General features: G+C 42.4%; 1 protein-coding gene across 2 annotated transcripts in view; it reads right to left on the reverse strand.

Annotated features, from left to right (window-relative positions):
* The window catches only part of fancl (FA complementation group L), a 63,686-nt gene that overhangs the window by 17,174 nt on the left and 30,827 nt on the right, over positions 1–15,685 (reverse strand). For both annotated transcript variants that reach the window (XM_059985991.1, XM_059985992.1), the window contains 2 exons: positions 8,137–8,234; positions 370–466 (listed from right to left, as the gene is read on the reverse strand). In XM_059985991.1, the coding sequence (XP_059841974.1) occupies positions 370–466; positions 8,137–8,234 (195 nt within the window). The remainder of the gene's footprint in view (positions 1–369; positions 467–8,136; positions 8,235–15,685) is intronic.

Here is a 15,685-nt window from a genome sequence, read left to right on the forward strand (position 1 = left end):
AAATGACTGAATATTTTGATAGATTTTCCATACAGTTTTAAAGATCAGATTTGCTTCTGCTAAAAGTGAGCACCTTATAATCAAGATCAACTTAATTTATTCTGAGCAGTTACATACTTTCCCAGAGAATCAACTTGTGTAATAAATGTGAATGCAACTTGGAATCAGTTTTCTTTCTCCAAAACTTTATAACCGAAAGACTGAAGTTGGATGAAAATGCAAGATCAAATAATATCTAATTCTTCATTTACGATGGTAAATAAATACATCTTCCTGTACCCAATATCAGTTCCTTTAAAAAAAATCACTAAATTGCTGTTCACATGAAATTCCAACACTATATCATAAAATCCATTACTGGTTCCTCACCTTTGATTTTAATTTAATTGTGATCATATGCTCTCGACCTGCAGAATCCTCAGCCTTCAGCTTAATGGTCCTGAACTCTGTATCCATATAAGCAAGCCTGAGAAGAAAATATATGAAAGGTTTATGAAATCAAAGTCTACTAGCAATTTGATGTGTTTGCTTTACTCCTATTAATCTGAAACTAATATCAAAAAGACAAGGTCTTGAGTGCCAAGCATTTCTCCTGTCACAGATTTACTGTTGTTAATACACCAGTCTGCTGCTTAATGTGATCATATATCAGAAAGTTATTTATGACCCGTGTCAAGGCTCACGCTGTGGTCAGTGAGCACCATGTTTCAGTTTTCCATCATAGCTACCTTTGGCACACACAGCAGGTTTCTGTCAGCCTTTACTTATGCACGCATAAAACATCCTGTCAGTCCTTTGATCAATTTTTGCAGTTTTATACTGCGTTTGGCCAGGCAGGATGTTTTTTAAAACCGTAAAATTACTCACTTCTAATCTGTTCCTTTTTATTCAAGCTTTTGTCCTGTAAACTGTTAATGCTTTCAACAAGACTGATCATTGGTACATATAGAAGTTCTCCACATTCCTGCTTTTGCAGCAGTTTCACTAACCAAGTGCAATTGTAAGTAGGAAAATCATTAATGCAGTTCATTTAGAAAGAGAGCAATGCAAAATCCATAAACATTCTAGTGGGATATTCTACTGTTCATATTGACATTTGTTAATCAATTACTAAACTCTTCTCACCTAATGTAGTACAATAATTAGTTTAAGAAATCTGCACTCCCACATGATGTGGTAGCAAGTCAAATCAGTAAAACCCCTGGATTAACCTATTCCAGTGCCAAGTTAGCCCACTTTCAACACCATCATTCCTCAAGACTCATCACTCAGCTCCAAGATCTATACCTCCCTGTGCAACTGAATCCTCGATTTCATCACCGACAGACCTCATACAGCACAGAAATAATTAAACCAAAATAAACTTTAAACCAGAATAAAACATGCAATACCTTTTCATTCTTACCTTCATAGACAATGTGTTAAATATTGTTTGATAACCACATTTCTTAAAAACCAACAGCACCATTGCCAATCGTGTGACTCTTGGGGAGGGATACTACAATAACTGAGGGATTCCTCACCCATCCCAACTCCTCTCTAACCAGCAATGCAAGAACCCTATACAGTGATACTCCCTTACCGAGAAGGCAACACCCCCTCTGCCTGTACTTCAGTCACATCTAGATACTGTATTCTGGAATACTAAGCTGCCAGTCCTGCCCTTTCCTCTGCCATATTTCTGTTATGACTACAATATTCCAATCCTCTGAGCCAATCCCCACTCTGAGTCTGTGTGCCTCCTTTGAGCATTGAAATTCCCTGCCTTCACTATGGACCCTAGCTATGCTGATTATTAAGTATTTTTGTGGCATTAAGCATGCTTGCTCTTGCTCCAAGTCCACCCCTCCTTCCAATACAGTTTAAACCCTCCTGAGCAGAACTGGCAAAGTTACCCGTGAGGATATTGTTGTATCTCTGCTTCAAGCATAACTCACCTCTCTCGTATAGGTCACTCTACCCCAGAAAAGATCCAAGACCCTGAATCCATGCCCCCTGCACCAGCTGCTCAGCCACAATTCATCAGGCCTATCCTGCTATCTCTGTTCTTGCTAGCACATGGCACCAGGAGTAATCTGCAGATCACTACCTTAAACATCCTGCTTCTTTATTTCCTATCCCACTCCCTAAACTCATTCTACAGGACCTCATCCCTCCTTCTACCTACATGAACAACAATCTCTAGCCACTCACTCTCCCCTCAAGAATTTGCTGCACCTTCCCAGACACATCACTGACATTAGCACCCAGGAAGAAACACATGATTTTGGTGTTTCTTCTGCAGCCACAGAATCCTCGACTGTCCCCCTCACTATCAAGTCTCCTGTCACTATTGCTCTGTTTTAACGTACCCTTCCTCTCTGAGATTCAGACTCTGATGCTGCAACAAAGATCTGACAACTGCTGTCAACCCTTGAAAGACCATCCATCTCTACAGTATCCAAGGGCGTATGTACAGCTGGAGTCAGAAGTTTACATACACCTTGGCCAAATACATTTAAACTCAGTTTTTCACAATTCCTGACATTTAATCCTAGAAAACATTCCCTGTCTTAGGTCAGTTACGATCACTACTTTATTTTAAGAATGTGAAAATGTCAGAATAATAGTAGAGAGAATGATTTATTTCGGCTTTTATTTCTTTCATCACATTCCCAGTGGGTCAGAAGTTTACATACACTTTGTTAATATTTGGTAGTGTTGCCTTTAAATTGTTTAGCTTGGGTCAAACGTTTTGGGTAGCCTTCCAGAAGCTTCTCACAATTAAGTTGCTGGAATTTTGTTCCATTCCTCCAGACAGAACTGGTGTAACCGAGTCAGGTTTGTAGGCCTCCTTGCTCACACTCGCTTTTTCAGTTCTGTCCACAAATTTTCTATCGGATTGATGTCAGGGATTTGTGACGGCCATTCCAATACCTTGACTTTGTTGTCCTTGAGCAATTTTGCCACAACTTTGGAGGTTTGCTTGGGGTCATTGTCCATTTGGAAGAGCCATTTGTGACCAAGCTTTAAATTCCTGGCTGATGTCTTGAGATGTTGCTTCAATATATCCACATACTTTTCCTTGCTCTTGATGTCATCTATTTTGTGAAGTGCACCAGTCCCTCCTGCAGCAAAGCACCCCCACAACATGATGCTGCCACCACCATGCTTCATGGTTGGGATGGTGTTCTTTGGCTTGCAAGCCTCACCCTTTTTCTTCCAAACATAACAATGGTCATTATGGCCACAGTTCAATTTTTGTTTCATCAGACCAGAGGACATTTCTCTAAAAAGAAATCTTTGTCCCCATGGAGCAGTGGCTTCTTCCTTACTGAGCAGCCATTCAGGTTATGTCGATATAAGATTTATTTTACTGTGGATATAGATACTTGTCTACCTGTTTCCTCCAGCATCTTCACAAGGTCCTTTGCTGTTGTTCTGGGATTAATTTGCACTTTTCGCGCCAAAGTACATTCATCTCTAGGAGACAGAATGCGTCTCCTTCCTGAGCGGTATGAAAGCAGCGTGGTCCCATAGTGTTAATACTTGCATACTATTGTTTGTGCAGATTAACGTGGTACCTTCAGGCATTTGGAAATGCTCCCAAGGATGAACCAGACTTGTGGAGGTCCACAATTATTTTTTCTGACATCTCGGCTGACTTCTTTTGATTTTGTTTGTTTCTTTTGTTTCTTTTGATTCCAGTCTGACCCACTGGAATTGTGATATAGTCAATTAAAAGTGAAATAATCTGTAAACAATTGCTGGAAAAATTACTCATGTCATACACAAAATAGATGTCCTCAACGTCTTGCCAAAACTATAGCTTGTTAATATGAAGTCTGTGGAGTGGTTAAACAATGAGTTTTAATTACTTCAACCTAGGTGTATGTAAACTTCTGACTTCAATTGTACCTGTTAGCACGGGAAATGGGCAAAGCAGAAACCTGCCTACTCTTCTCAATTTCCCCGATGGTTTTTCATACTTTGGGCGTGACCACCCTCAAAAGTTCGAAGAAAATTATCAAAGCACATATATGTTACCATATAATACCTCATGATTCATTTTCTTGTCATCATTTACAGGGAAAAAAGAAATACAAAAAGTTTTACGAAAATTATACATAAGGGTGATTCGTCAATTAGAAGCCCTTTTCACTACATGAAATTCTGAAAACTAAAGTTTCTTGAATCTCTGGTTTGTTTATGTTATAACCTTCATTTTAGGCTCTGGAATGAAGACCAGATCTTGGCATTCATCAATCTTTAAGAGAACTTTTAGATTTTAAGGCATTTTTGCGGGCTTTTCATGGATGTGTGTCATTACCATCACATCACCAAAATACTGAATTTAATTTAAAATGAAATAACAAAAATTTCAAAGTTAACCCTGCAAATAAAATGGTTTTTAATAAATATACTTCAGTTCTGTTTGTTCTCATTTTTTTCCGGCCTCTCCTTTGAGGCGTTTCACGATGTTAGATCTGTCAGAAAGCACAGGTGAAACCTCTCGAAGATGGGGGCCATTCTGTTTTTGTTGCTGGCCAGCTGGAGGTTCTGATGGGGTATTCTCTGCCTGCGTTTTCTTATCAGCCCCCTTTTGTTTCTTTGATTAAATCCGCACCATCATCTCTCCAGTCTCTGTTTGTGCTTTGGTAACTGTGAGATGATCCTAAGTTTTCCTGTCTGCCTCTCTTTTGTATCTCTCTCTTTCAATGTACTGCTGATATTTCACCGAGTCTTCTTTAATTGTGCTTCTGGTTTTTTTTTTGATCAGACTGCTGATAATTTTGGAACTAGCTCAACAACTTCACTGCCACATATTTGATGGTAATGGCATGTGATGGTAAAGGCATTTCTCCCTTTTAAAAAAATGTTGGCTAGGTCTCATACTTGCTAACTCGACTGGATAGCTAGCTTGAAAATGTAACTTAAATATACAGAAATAAAGTGAAGTTATTTGTTTCTCAGTTAAAACACTCAAATAGTAACTCATTTGGTAATGACACATAATAAACATACTCTCTGATAAGGAGATATACATCTTTAAATTACTCACATTTCTAGATGTCAAAATGTCAGTCTTCTGCCATGACAGCCAATGCTCCCCTTGTCACTTCTCATTTCCATGGCAACTACATAAGCAGTTGTTGGAAAAAACTTGCTTGGTCTTTAAAATGTGTTGCGTGTTGGTAATACAGAAGTGTTGGGAACAGCAGTTCCTTGTCATTAAAGTTTACAATTTGCATACAAAATAACTCACATGAATTTGACATGTGTTTTAAAAGTTCTTGTGAGAAAATACTTACTAAAAGTTTCATGAATTTAATACTTATTATTACTTTATTCTGAAGACAAAGTTACAGAGTCTGGGTGGGGGGACAAACCCAAAATGGTGAAATTCGGGCACATTCAAGTTTTTAACTCACTTAAATATTAAAGTATTATTATTTATGAAGTACATTGAAAAAAGTTTAGTTACTATTACCCAACTTTTAAAACTATAGTACTTGTTTTTGTAAAAGCTATTTTTTCTTGAAAATCTACCATAAAGTTACACTAATTTAACTTTGTATGTTATCATCCACATACAAAGACAGATAAAAATAACTAATGTGCAAAAGAAGAAAACCATGCTAATAAAAAATAATACTGAGAACATAAGTTGTAATGAGTCCTTGAAAGTGAGTGTGCCGATTGTAGTATCATTTCAGACTGGTGGTGATTGAAGTGATCCACACTGGTTCAGGAGCCTGATAGCTGTGGGATAATAACCTTTGCTGAACCTGGTGGTGTGGAACCTAAGGCTTCTATACCCACTACCTGATGATAGCAGTGTGAAGACAGCCATCAAGTTCAAGGCAAAGGTAGATAATGCCTCATGAATTAAGAGTGATAATGATAGTGGACAAGTAGCTCTAATCATTTGTTTTTGTTTCCCTCACGGAGCAGCAATTGCAGGTGGAATGAACACCTATGACTGTAACTGCAGCAACAAAGGCAGGAGGTGAGTCTGAACTATTTGTCAACCACTGATATAGGACATTACATGTGCTGTTCCCTTCTGGAAGAAGACACATACAGGGTTTCTCCCAGTCTTTACACCTCCGATAATCTACATCGAAAGATCAGCATTGATTTCATTGCTAAAATTATGAATTGCACAGGTAGCAAAGTCATTCTAAAGCAACTTTAATCATTTAAAATGCCACAGACAAATTTGAACAATGGTCGCCAAGTGCAAATCAGCAAATCTGAAGAGGTGCTAGAACTAGAATAGGCCCATTTACTCACTGTTGTTCCACATCTTTCTTTAGCCTTAATAAACAAGCGTATATCTAAATCTACATTGAAAAGTTTAATATAGAATCCATAAATTACTTGTGTAGCAATGAATATGTCCAGTCGAACTGTGAAGTGGACTAAACTACTATACAAATGAAATTATGAACAGAGATGTCTTCCCTATTTAAAGAATGGGGTTTCCCTTCCTCCACCCTTGATGCTGCCCTCACCCCATCTTCACACCATCTTAAAAAGGATAGAGTTCTTTTTGTCTTCACCCACCACATCATTCTCCATTCGCCATATTCAGTGGGAGCCTACCACCACTGTCTCGCTTGGTGGCGCAATATTATCAGTGCCGGACTTCAGAGCGAAGGTTCCTGAGTTCGAATCTAAGTCGGGTTGAGTGTCGAGCTAGTGGTACGAGTTTTGGCCTCGTAAAAACAAGAATAGCTTGCTACAGAAACACCGTCATGACGGGTGCCCCGATAACTCCACTGCCAAGGGCTATTCTTCTTCTTCTTCCTCCACCGCTCACACCTTCACCCCACCCCCCCTCAATTCTCCACTCTCTGCTCCCTCCATGATTCCCTTGTCTCTTCGTCCTTCCCCCCATTAATCCTCCACTTGCCACTTATTCCTGCAAGCAGAAGTTCTGCACCTGCCCATTCACTTCCTCCTCACCTCCATTCGAGGCCGTAAACAGTCCTTCCAGGTGAGACAACATATCACCTGTGTATCTGCTGGGGCTGTCTACCATATCCGGTGCTCCTGTGCAGCCTCCTCAGCATTGGGGAGACCCGACACAGATTGGGGGACCACTTTGCCAGGTACCTTTGCTCTATCCACAAAAAGTAGCATCTCCTGGTGGCTCACCACTCCCATTCTGAAATGTCACTCCATAGCCTCCTCTACTCCCACGATGAGACCACTCTCGGCCTGGAGGAGTAACACCTCATTTCACCTGGGTAGGCTCCAACCTGAGGTTTCTCCATCTTTCAGTAATTTCCCCCTCACTCTCCTTCCATTCCCCACTCTGCCCCCCACCTCATCTCTTCTCCTCACATTCCTCTCACCTTCCCCCGATATCCCTCCTCCTTCCCTTGCTCCAATAGTTCACGCACCTGTCCTATCAGATTCCTTCTTCTCCAGCTTTACTCTTTTTACCCATCTCCTCCTGACTTCACATTTCATCCCCCCTCTCCCCCACTTGATTCCACTTACTACTTGCCAGCTTGTACTTCCTCCCCTCCCTCCACCTCCTTATTCTGGCTTCTTCCCTCTTCCTTTCCATTCCTGTTGAAGGGTCCCAGCCCAGAACTTTGTTTGCTTATTTATTTTCACAGATGATGCCTGATCTGCTGAGTTCCCCTTGCATTTTGTGTCTGTTGCTCTAGATTTCCAATATCTGCAGAATCTCCTGTGTTTAGAAGTGAAATTATCTGCCTCTGGCTTTATTAGCTCCTTTAGTCTAGATTCATTTACCAAGATAGACTGTATTGGGGTATTTAATCAAATGGAAAGATTTTGATTAAGTCTCTACTTGGTTCCAATAGCATAGGAAAGATAGTAGCAAGAAAATTAAGTTTTAGCCCTCAAGCAATACAGCTCCTGAACCACCAGGGGCCATCCAAAGGCCAAACAATATGCATTCAGAAAACGGTGAAGATCGATGGTTCAAGTACCATCTTGAAAGACACAGGTCAGCTGGCAATTAGCAGCACACATGAGAAACTTACAAATCTTGCTGTGCCCAATATCCTCAAAGATATTTAAATTAATATAATTTTTAGAATAGTACTGTAAATTCTATGGACTCAAACTCATGCAAATTCATTATTCATAGAACAAAAAGAAATCATAACTTACTTATCCCAACCTAAATTTTCAATCTCTTTTATAAGCTGTTCATAATACTGTGGAGGTGGAGGACTTTGCAGGTCATGTTTGTTTCTTAATGCAATTTCCTGAAAAAAAAGGAGAAATTATGGTTCAACAATGATCTCATATTTACCAGGTAATTTCTGTAGAAAAGACAATCTGCCATTATAATGAACTGCAGTATAACATGGACACTACAGGAGTTAAGATCATTAATTTTGCAAAACGCAGCAGCCACTGGATGCACTTCAAGGTTGATTTCTCAGGTCAGGTCAACAGCACAAGCACTAACTCTCAAAATAAAATGAAAGTTTTGATGATTTAAACCATGCTTGGGCTTGGTGGGGGGGGGAGGTAACAGCATGAAACATTTGTTGAACAAGATTGTATCTGGTTGCTGCTTTCCAAGAAAGAAGAGCCAAGGTGAGCAGTCATTATGTAGGAATACTTGACTGAAAATGGCAGAAGGAATTTAATGCAGACAAGTGTAAGGAAAGTTACCCCCTGTAGTAGCTTGCTGGATCTTCAATCAGAGTACTAGAATGCAAACTAGTCTTTGTTCTGGCATTGAAACTTGGAAAATTAAGTGACTTCAGTTCTTGATCTGTCGACTAGATGACACATCTTGTAACAACTGAACTTGGAAATATAAACAGGCAGGAGAGGTCCCATTTCACACAAGACAGCACACCTTTCAACCTATGAAACAGCTGAAAGCCTTCTAAATTTAATAACTAAAAAAAGCACTGAAAAATAAAAACTAGAAGGGTAGAACTAACAATATGCTGTTATATAGACCACTGTAAAATATCTCAAGAGACTTCATTTATTTCATCAAATTCTTAAATAATACCATCAGGGTTGGTGTTTTCACTCCACTCCTGTGAGTTCTAAAGTGGCTGATGAAAATCAAAGCAGCTTCTGCCACAGCTGAGAAGGTGCTCAACATGGCGGACAGCCTCTACTGCTTATTAGGCTAGGATTTTGAAAACTTTAATGCAAGGGTCTGTCACTATTCTACAAAGGTCTTGACATTCATACTGCAGACCACGTTGCTTGTTGCAATAAGCAACAACTTCACACACGCGTTCAGTGACGCCATCTTAAACCTTCCGGTTAAGGTGGCAGTACCGAATGCATGTGGCAGCTCACTGGTAGTTCGAAAGGCAAGAAATTTGACTAAAAACATTTAGGATGAATGAGATTTAGGAAGGATATGTGATTTTAACATGCAAAAGAATAAAGGGCTGCAAATTCACCAGCAGCCTCAGGGGAGTGTTTTCATCAAAGCAGGGAACTGTATGTACCTCCAATTTTAATTTAAGCAGCACCTGAAGAAGACATGCCAAATTATTTTTAGTATGATTCTTGACCCATCTTATTTCTGAAACAATCTTTCATATGTGTAATGGTTTCTGGGTTGATAGTATTGAAGTAAAAAATAAAATTGCATAAGACAAAATTGTCAAACACTGTTGCCAGTGCAAGAGCTATAATCATTGCACCTTCCACATGTGGCATTACTCACAGTGCAAATGAAGTTCCAAACAAAGGAACAAGGTTAACATACAAAAGCACACGAGTTAGCAGTAGTTTCAAAGCTTGTTCAATCCGTATCATTCTTGCCTTAAGGAACGGATGGTGTTTTCAGTTAGTTACCTTTTGTTTAACAAATCCTGATTGGATTCTGCAAGGTTTAGAAAAACAACCAGAACATAAACTTCACGTAAAGTGTGATTTACTGTTGAAAGGCCTTTTTCAAAGATGTTTACAACTTTTCAAAGCATTTCTGATCCTTCTGGACGGACCAGGATACCATCAGAGGAAGAAGTGACCACAATGAAAGATAAAGCAGTACAAATTCTGTACGCTACCTTCAACCGCATCTCTTCCATTTCACACACGTCTGCTCTTATCTCATCCTCCTCCCACCCTACCAGGAATAGGTTTCCTCATGTCCTCACCTACCACCCCACCAGCCTTCGAGTCCAGTGCGCAATTCTCCACAAGTTCCACCATCTCCAACGGGATCCCAGCACCAAGCACATCCTTCCCTCCCCCCCGCCTTATTCTTTTTCACAGGGATTGCTCCCTAAGCGACTTCCTTGTCCATTCATCCCTCCCCACCGATCTCCCTCCTGGCACTTATCCTTGTAAGCAGAACAAGTGCTACACCTTCTCCCTCACCACCATTCAGGGCCCCAAAGACTCCTTACAGGTGAGGCAACACGTCACCTGTGAGTCTGCTGGGGTCTTGTACTGTGTCCAGTGCTCCCAGTGTGGCTTTCTGTGTATAGGTGCAACTGATGTATATTGGTAGGTGGCTTCGCCAAGCACCTATGCTCCATCCACCAGAAGCAGCGGGATCTCCCAGTGGCCACCCAGTTTAATTCCACTTCCCATTCTGATATGTCAATCCAAGGCCTCCTCTACTGTCGCAATGAGGCCACACTCCAATTGGAGGAAGAACACTTTATATTCCGTCTAGGTTGTCTCCAACCTGATGGCATGAACATGGATTTTTTGAACTTCCGGTAATGCCCTCCTCCCCTTCACCATTCTCCATCCCTATAGATGCTGCCTGGCCTGCTGTGTCCCACCAGCATTTTGTGTGTGTTGTTGTTTGAATTTTCAGCATCTGCAGATTTCCTCGTGTTTGCAGCCTATAATTTCATGGCTTATTCTTAGAGCCCTTCTTAAACAACAGAACTACATTAGCTACCCTCCAATCCTCTGGCACCTCACCCATTGCTAAAAATGTTTTAAATATCTCTGTTAGGGCCCCTGCAATTTCTGGACAAGGTTTGAGCGAACACCTTGCCAGGCCCTGCGAATCTTTTCACCTTAATTTGCCTTACGACAACAAACCCCCTCCTCTGTAATCTGAAAACAATCCAAGACCTCCCTGCTATATTGCTTCACATCTTTTAGCTCTGTGTCCATCTCTCAAGTAAACATTGATGCAAAAATCCAATTAAGGTCTCCCCTATCTCTTTCAGCTCCATGCACAAATAACCACTGATCTTCCAGAGGACCAACTTTGTCCCTTACTACCCTTTGCTCTTATTTATCTGCAGAAGCCCTTGCGATTCTCCTCCACCTAATCTTCCAGAGCAAACTCAACACCACTTTTAGCCCACCTGATTTCCTTCTTAAGTGTTCTCTTAACATTTCTTATACTCAAGTACCTCAATTTTTCCTTCCTGCCTATATTTGCTATGTATCTTCTTCTTAACCAGGGCCTTAACATCTCTCGAAAACAAAGGTTCCCTAATCCTGTTATCCTTGTCTTTTAATCTGACAGAAACATATAAACTCTGTACTCTCAGAATTTCACTTTTGAAAGGTTCCCATTTACAAGTACACCACTGCCAGAATCCAATCCACACTTGTCAGATCCTTTTTGATGTCATCCAAATTGGCCATTCTCCAATTTAGATTATCAACTCAAGGACCAGAGCTATCCTGCTCTATAATTATTTTGAAACTAATGGCATTATGATCACGAGACGCAAAGTGTTCCCTTACACAACATTCTATCATCTGCCTTGTTTCATCCCCAAAAGAAAATGTAGTATCGCACTCCTTCTTGTTGGGACCTATGCATTGATTAAAGAAATCTTCCTGAACATATTTGACAAACTCTATCCCATCCAGTCCTTTTTCTGTACAGGAGTCTCAATTAATATGTGTAAAGTTAAAATCACTTACTATCACAACCTTGTTTCTGGTGACAGTCTGCAATTCCCACGCGCTGCCTCCTGCCTGTCAGCCATTCCTCTATCCTTGCCAGTATCTTTCCCGTCATGCCATAGAATTTTATTTTGTTCAGCAGTCTCTGTCATGGTACCAATCGTTGATTCCCTAACTTGCTCCTAATATCCGCTCATCTTACCCTGTCCACTTCGGGAACACTCTTTAACCAGCCCGGACAGCCTGTAGTGGCTACGCTCTGTGCGTCGACAACACGACCGCTAAGAGAGCCGCTCGTACCTGAACCAGAACCCTACGCTGGGGATCTGGGGAAGTGCCGGGCCTTTCTGCCGCAATGCTCCTCCTTGGTGTTCGAGCAGCAGCCATACACGTACACCAGGGACAGATCAAAGATAGTTTACATCACGGGGTTGTTGCGAGGAAGTGCCTTAGAGTGGGCCACCGCGATTTGAGATAATCAGCCAGACACCTGACGCTAAGCATCTACTCACCCTCCATCAGGGCCGAATACTCCACGGAGTTCCGGATGCTAGCGGCTGACTCGGGGTAGAATGATGAGGCACTCCAGGAGGTATTTCGGCAAGGCCTCTGTGACATGGTAAAGGATGAGTTGGCGGCTAGGGATGTCACTAACAACCTGGATTCATTGATCTCCCTAGCCACCAGGCTGGATAACCGACTCTGAGAATGTCAGAGAGAGGGGACTGGTCATCCTACACCTTTGGCCACCACACGGCACATCTTCTCCCAGCCCGAGCCTCTCTCCTCCTCCCGGGGTCTGGCTGTTTCCACCAGTCTGGGAGAGGACCCAATGCAGCTGGGACGGAAACGTCTTTCTCCCACAGAGCGATTCCGGAGATTCAGAGCAGGGGGTTGTCTCTATTGCACTCAGTCTGGCCATTTTCATGCTACCTGTTCCCTTCTGCCAAAAGGGAGGGCTCACCAGTAGAAAGGGGGACCCTTGTGAGTCAGACAACATTTCCTTCTGTCTCCCAAACCTGGATGCAGATCCAAGAACTGTAAGCTACCACCAGCAGTCCCTGTCTCTGTCCGCCTCGGACTCCAGTGCCGAGAAAAATCTGTTGGATGAAGACAAGGTCAGAATTCCTCGGGAGCCGCTGAGTGCCCCTCTGGAAGCCCGGGCACTGGACGGATGAATTCTGGCCCGAGTCACTCACTGTACTCCACCACTGTCTTTGCTTCTCTCTGGGAACCATCAGGAACAGGTACAATTTAACCTAATTTCCTCTCCTCAAGCTCCTATAGTTCTTGGGCACCCCTGGTTAAGCCACCATAATCCCCACATTGATTGGTCCACTGGGAAGCTGGCCAGCTGGAGTTCATTTTGTCACTCCACTTGTCTACAGTTGGCCCTTTCCCCTGTAAAAACAACCATGACCTTGTCTGCCGCAGAATCCCTGACTTGTCTAGGGTTCCAGCGGAGTACCACGACCTGGGACAAGTGTTTAGTAAGCAACGGGCCCTTTCCCTGCCTCCACACTGACCATACGATTGTGCTATTGACCTTCTCCCCGGAGCTCCTCTGCCCACCAGTCGGCTGTATAACTTGTCCCAGCTAGAGAGAGAAGCAATGGAGGGTTACATCAGTGAATATCTCGCGGTGGGCATTATCTGATCTTCATCCTCCCTGGTGGCCGCAGGGTTCTTCTTTGTGTGAAAGAAGGATAGCTCACTACGTCCCTGCATCGACTACCGACTCGCTTGGGTAGAGTACGCCCGCAACTCCCTGGTCAGCACCGCAACTGGAATGTCTCCCTTGGGCAGAAGGTTTGGCTCTCTTCTAAAGACATCAGGAACAAGCTCAAGAAACTCGCTCCTCACTTCCTGGGACCTTTCAAGATTGAGAGTATTATCAACCCCATGGCAGTCCGACTCAAACTGCCTAGATCTATGCACATCCATCCTATATTCCACATTTCCCAATTGAAACTGGTATCTGTCAGCCCTTTGTGCCCTCCAGCTAAAACCCCTCCACCCATTCGGATCGTTGACGACCACCCAGCGTACACTGTCCGACGGTTACTGGATGTGCACCTCCAAGGCAGGGGCCTCCAATACCTGGTCGATTGGGAGGGATGTGGCCCAAAAGAACGTGCCTGGATTCCCTGCTCCTTCATCCTGGACCCTTCCATCGTCTGGGATTTCCATCGGGGCCATCCGGACAAGCCTGGTGGATCGCCTAGAGGCTCCTGTTGGGGGGGGTACTGTCATGGTCCTGATCGTTGATTCCCTACCTTGCTCCTAATTTCCGTTGATTGTGCCATGGTTCTGACCATTAATTTCCAAATTGATTCTAATTCGCTTTGATGACAGCACACCTGGTTTCCTCAAGAACTGCAGTACAAGAACCCCGGCGTCACAACCACTGGTGGCCAGTTCATTGGTCTATTCCCATATGATAACCTCATTTCCCGACCACTTAGGACCGTTAGCTCTAAGTTCAGCTCCAGTCTCAAGATATTCTATGAAAACCCCATTTCCACGTCAAGACTCCATTTCAGAGTTCTGTGTCAAAATTTCTCCTGTTTGCTGCTCAATGTTCATGTCTGCACCAGCATCCCCACTCAATCTCCATGCTTGTGTCCTGCACTTGGGTTCTCCTCAGTCGCTCCGTGCAACAGCCTCATGTGAGGCTCCTTATCAAATGCCTTCTGAAAATCCAAGTAAATGACACCTACTGCCTTTCCTTTGTCTAACCGGCTTATTCCTTCCTCAAAGAATTCTAACAAACTTGTAATGCAAGATTTCCATTTACAGAAAACATGTTGACTCTGACTTATTTTATCATTCATCTCCAAGCACCTCGAAACCTCATCCTTAAAAATAGACTCCAATATTTTCCCAAACACTGAGTTTCGGCTCACGGGACTATAATTTCCTTTCTTTTGGCTTCCTCCCTTCTTAAAAGGCGGAGTGACACTTGCAATCCTCCAGTCCTCCAGGACCAGACTAGAATCAAGTGATTCTTTAAAGATCATAATCAATGTATCCGTTATCTCTTCAACAACCCCTCTCAGGACTCTGGGATGAAGTCCATCTGGTCCATTTGGTTTATCCACCTTAAGACCTTTGAGTTTGCCAAGCACTTTTTTCTTTTTAATAGCAATGGCACTCACAGACCTCCAGCACACTGCTAATGTCTTCCACAATAATAACCAATGCAAAGTACCCATTAAGTTCATCTGCCATTTCTTTATCCCCCATTAGTACCTCACTGGCATCATTTTCCAGTGGTCCAACATCAACTCTCACCTCCCTTTTACTCTTTGTATAATTGAAGAAAACTTTTCATATCCTGCATTATATTATTGACCAGTTTGCCCTCATGTTTTATCTTTTCCCTTCTTATAGCTTTTTCAGTTGCCTTTTGTTAGATTTTAAAAGCTTTCCAGTCATCCAACTTCCCAATCACTTCTGCTACCTTATATGCCCTTTTCTTGGCCATTATGCAGTCCCTAACTTCCCTTGCCAGCCATGGTTGCCTACCTCTGACATTTGAGAACTACTTCTGTGGGACATGTCTATCCTGGACCTTATGAACTATCTCCAGAAACTTCAGCCACCTCTTCTCTGCTGTTATCCTCACCAGCAGCCTCCTCAAATACACCCGAGCAGGCTCCTCTCTCATGCCTCTGTAATTCCCTTTATTCCACTGCGATACTGATACATGTGAGTTAGGTTTCTCCCTCTCAAATTGCAGTATGAATTTAATCATATTATGATCACTGCCTCCGAAGAGTTCCTTTACATTAAGCTCCCTAATAATTATTACACAACACCCAATCTCTTAATTGCGCAGCGA

This window comes from Hypanus sabinus, chromosome 12 (assembly GCF_030144855.1).
Source record: "Hypanus sabinus isolate sHypSab1 chromosome 12, sHypSab1.hap1, whole genome shotgun sequence".
NCBI classification, from domain to species: domain Eukaryota; kingdom Metazoa; phylum Chordata; class Chondrichthyes; order Myliobatiformes; family Dasyatidae; genus Hypanus; species Hypanus sabinus.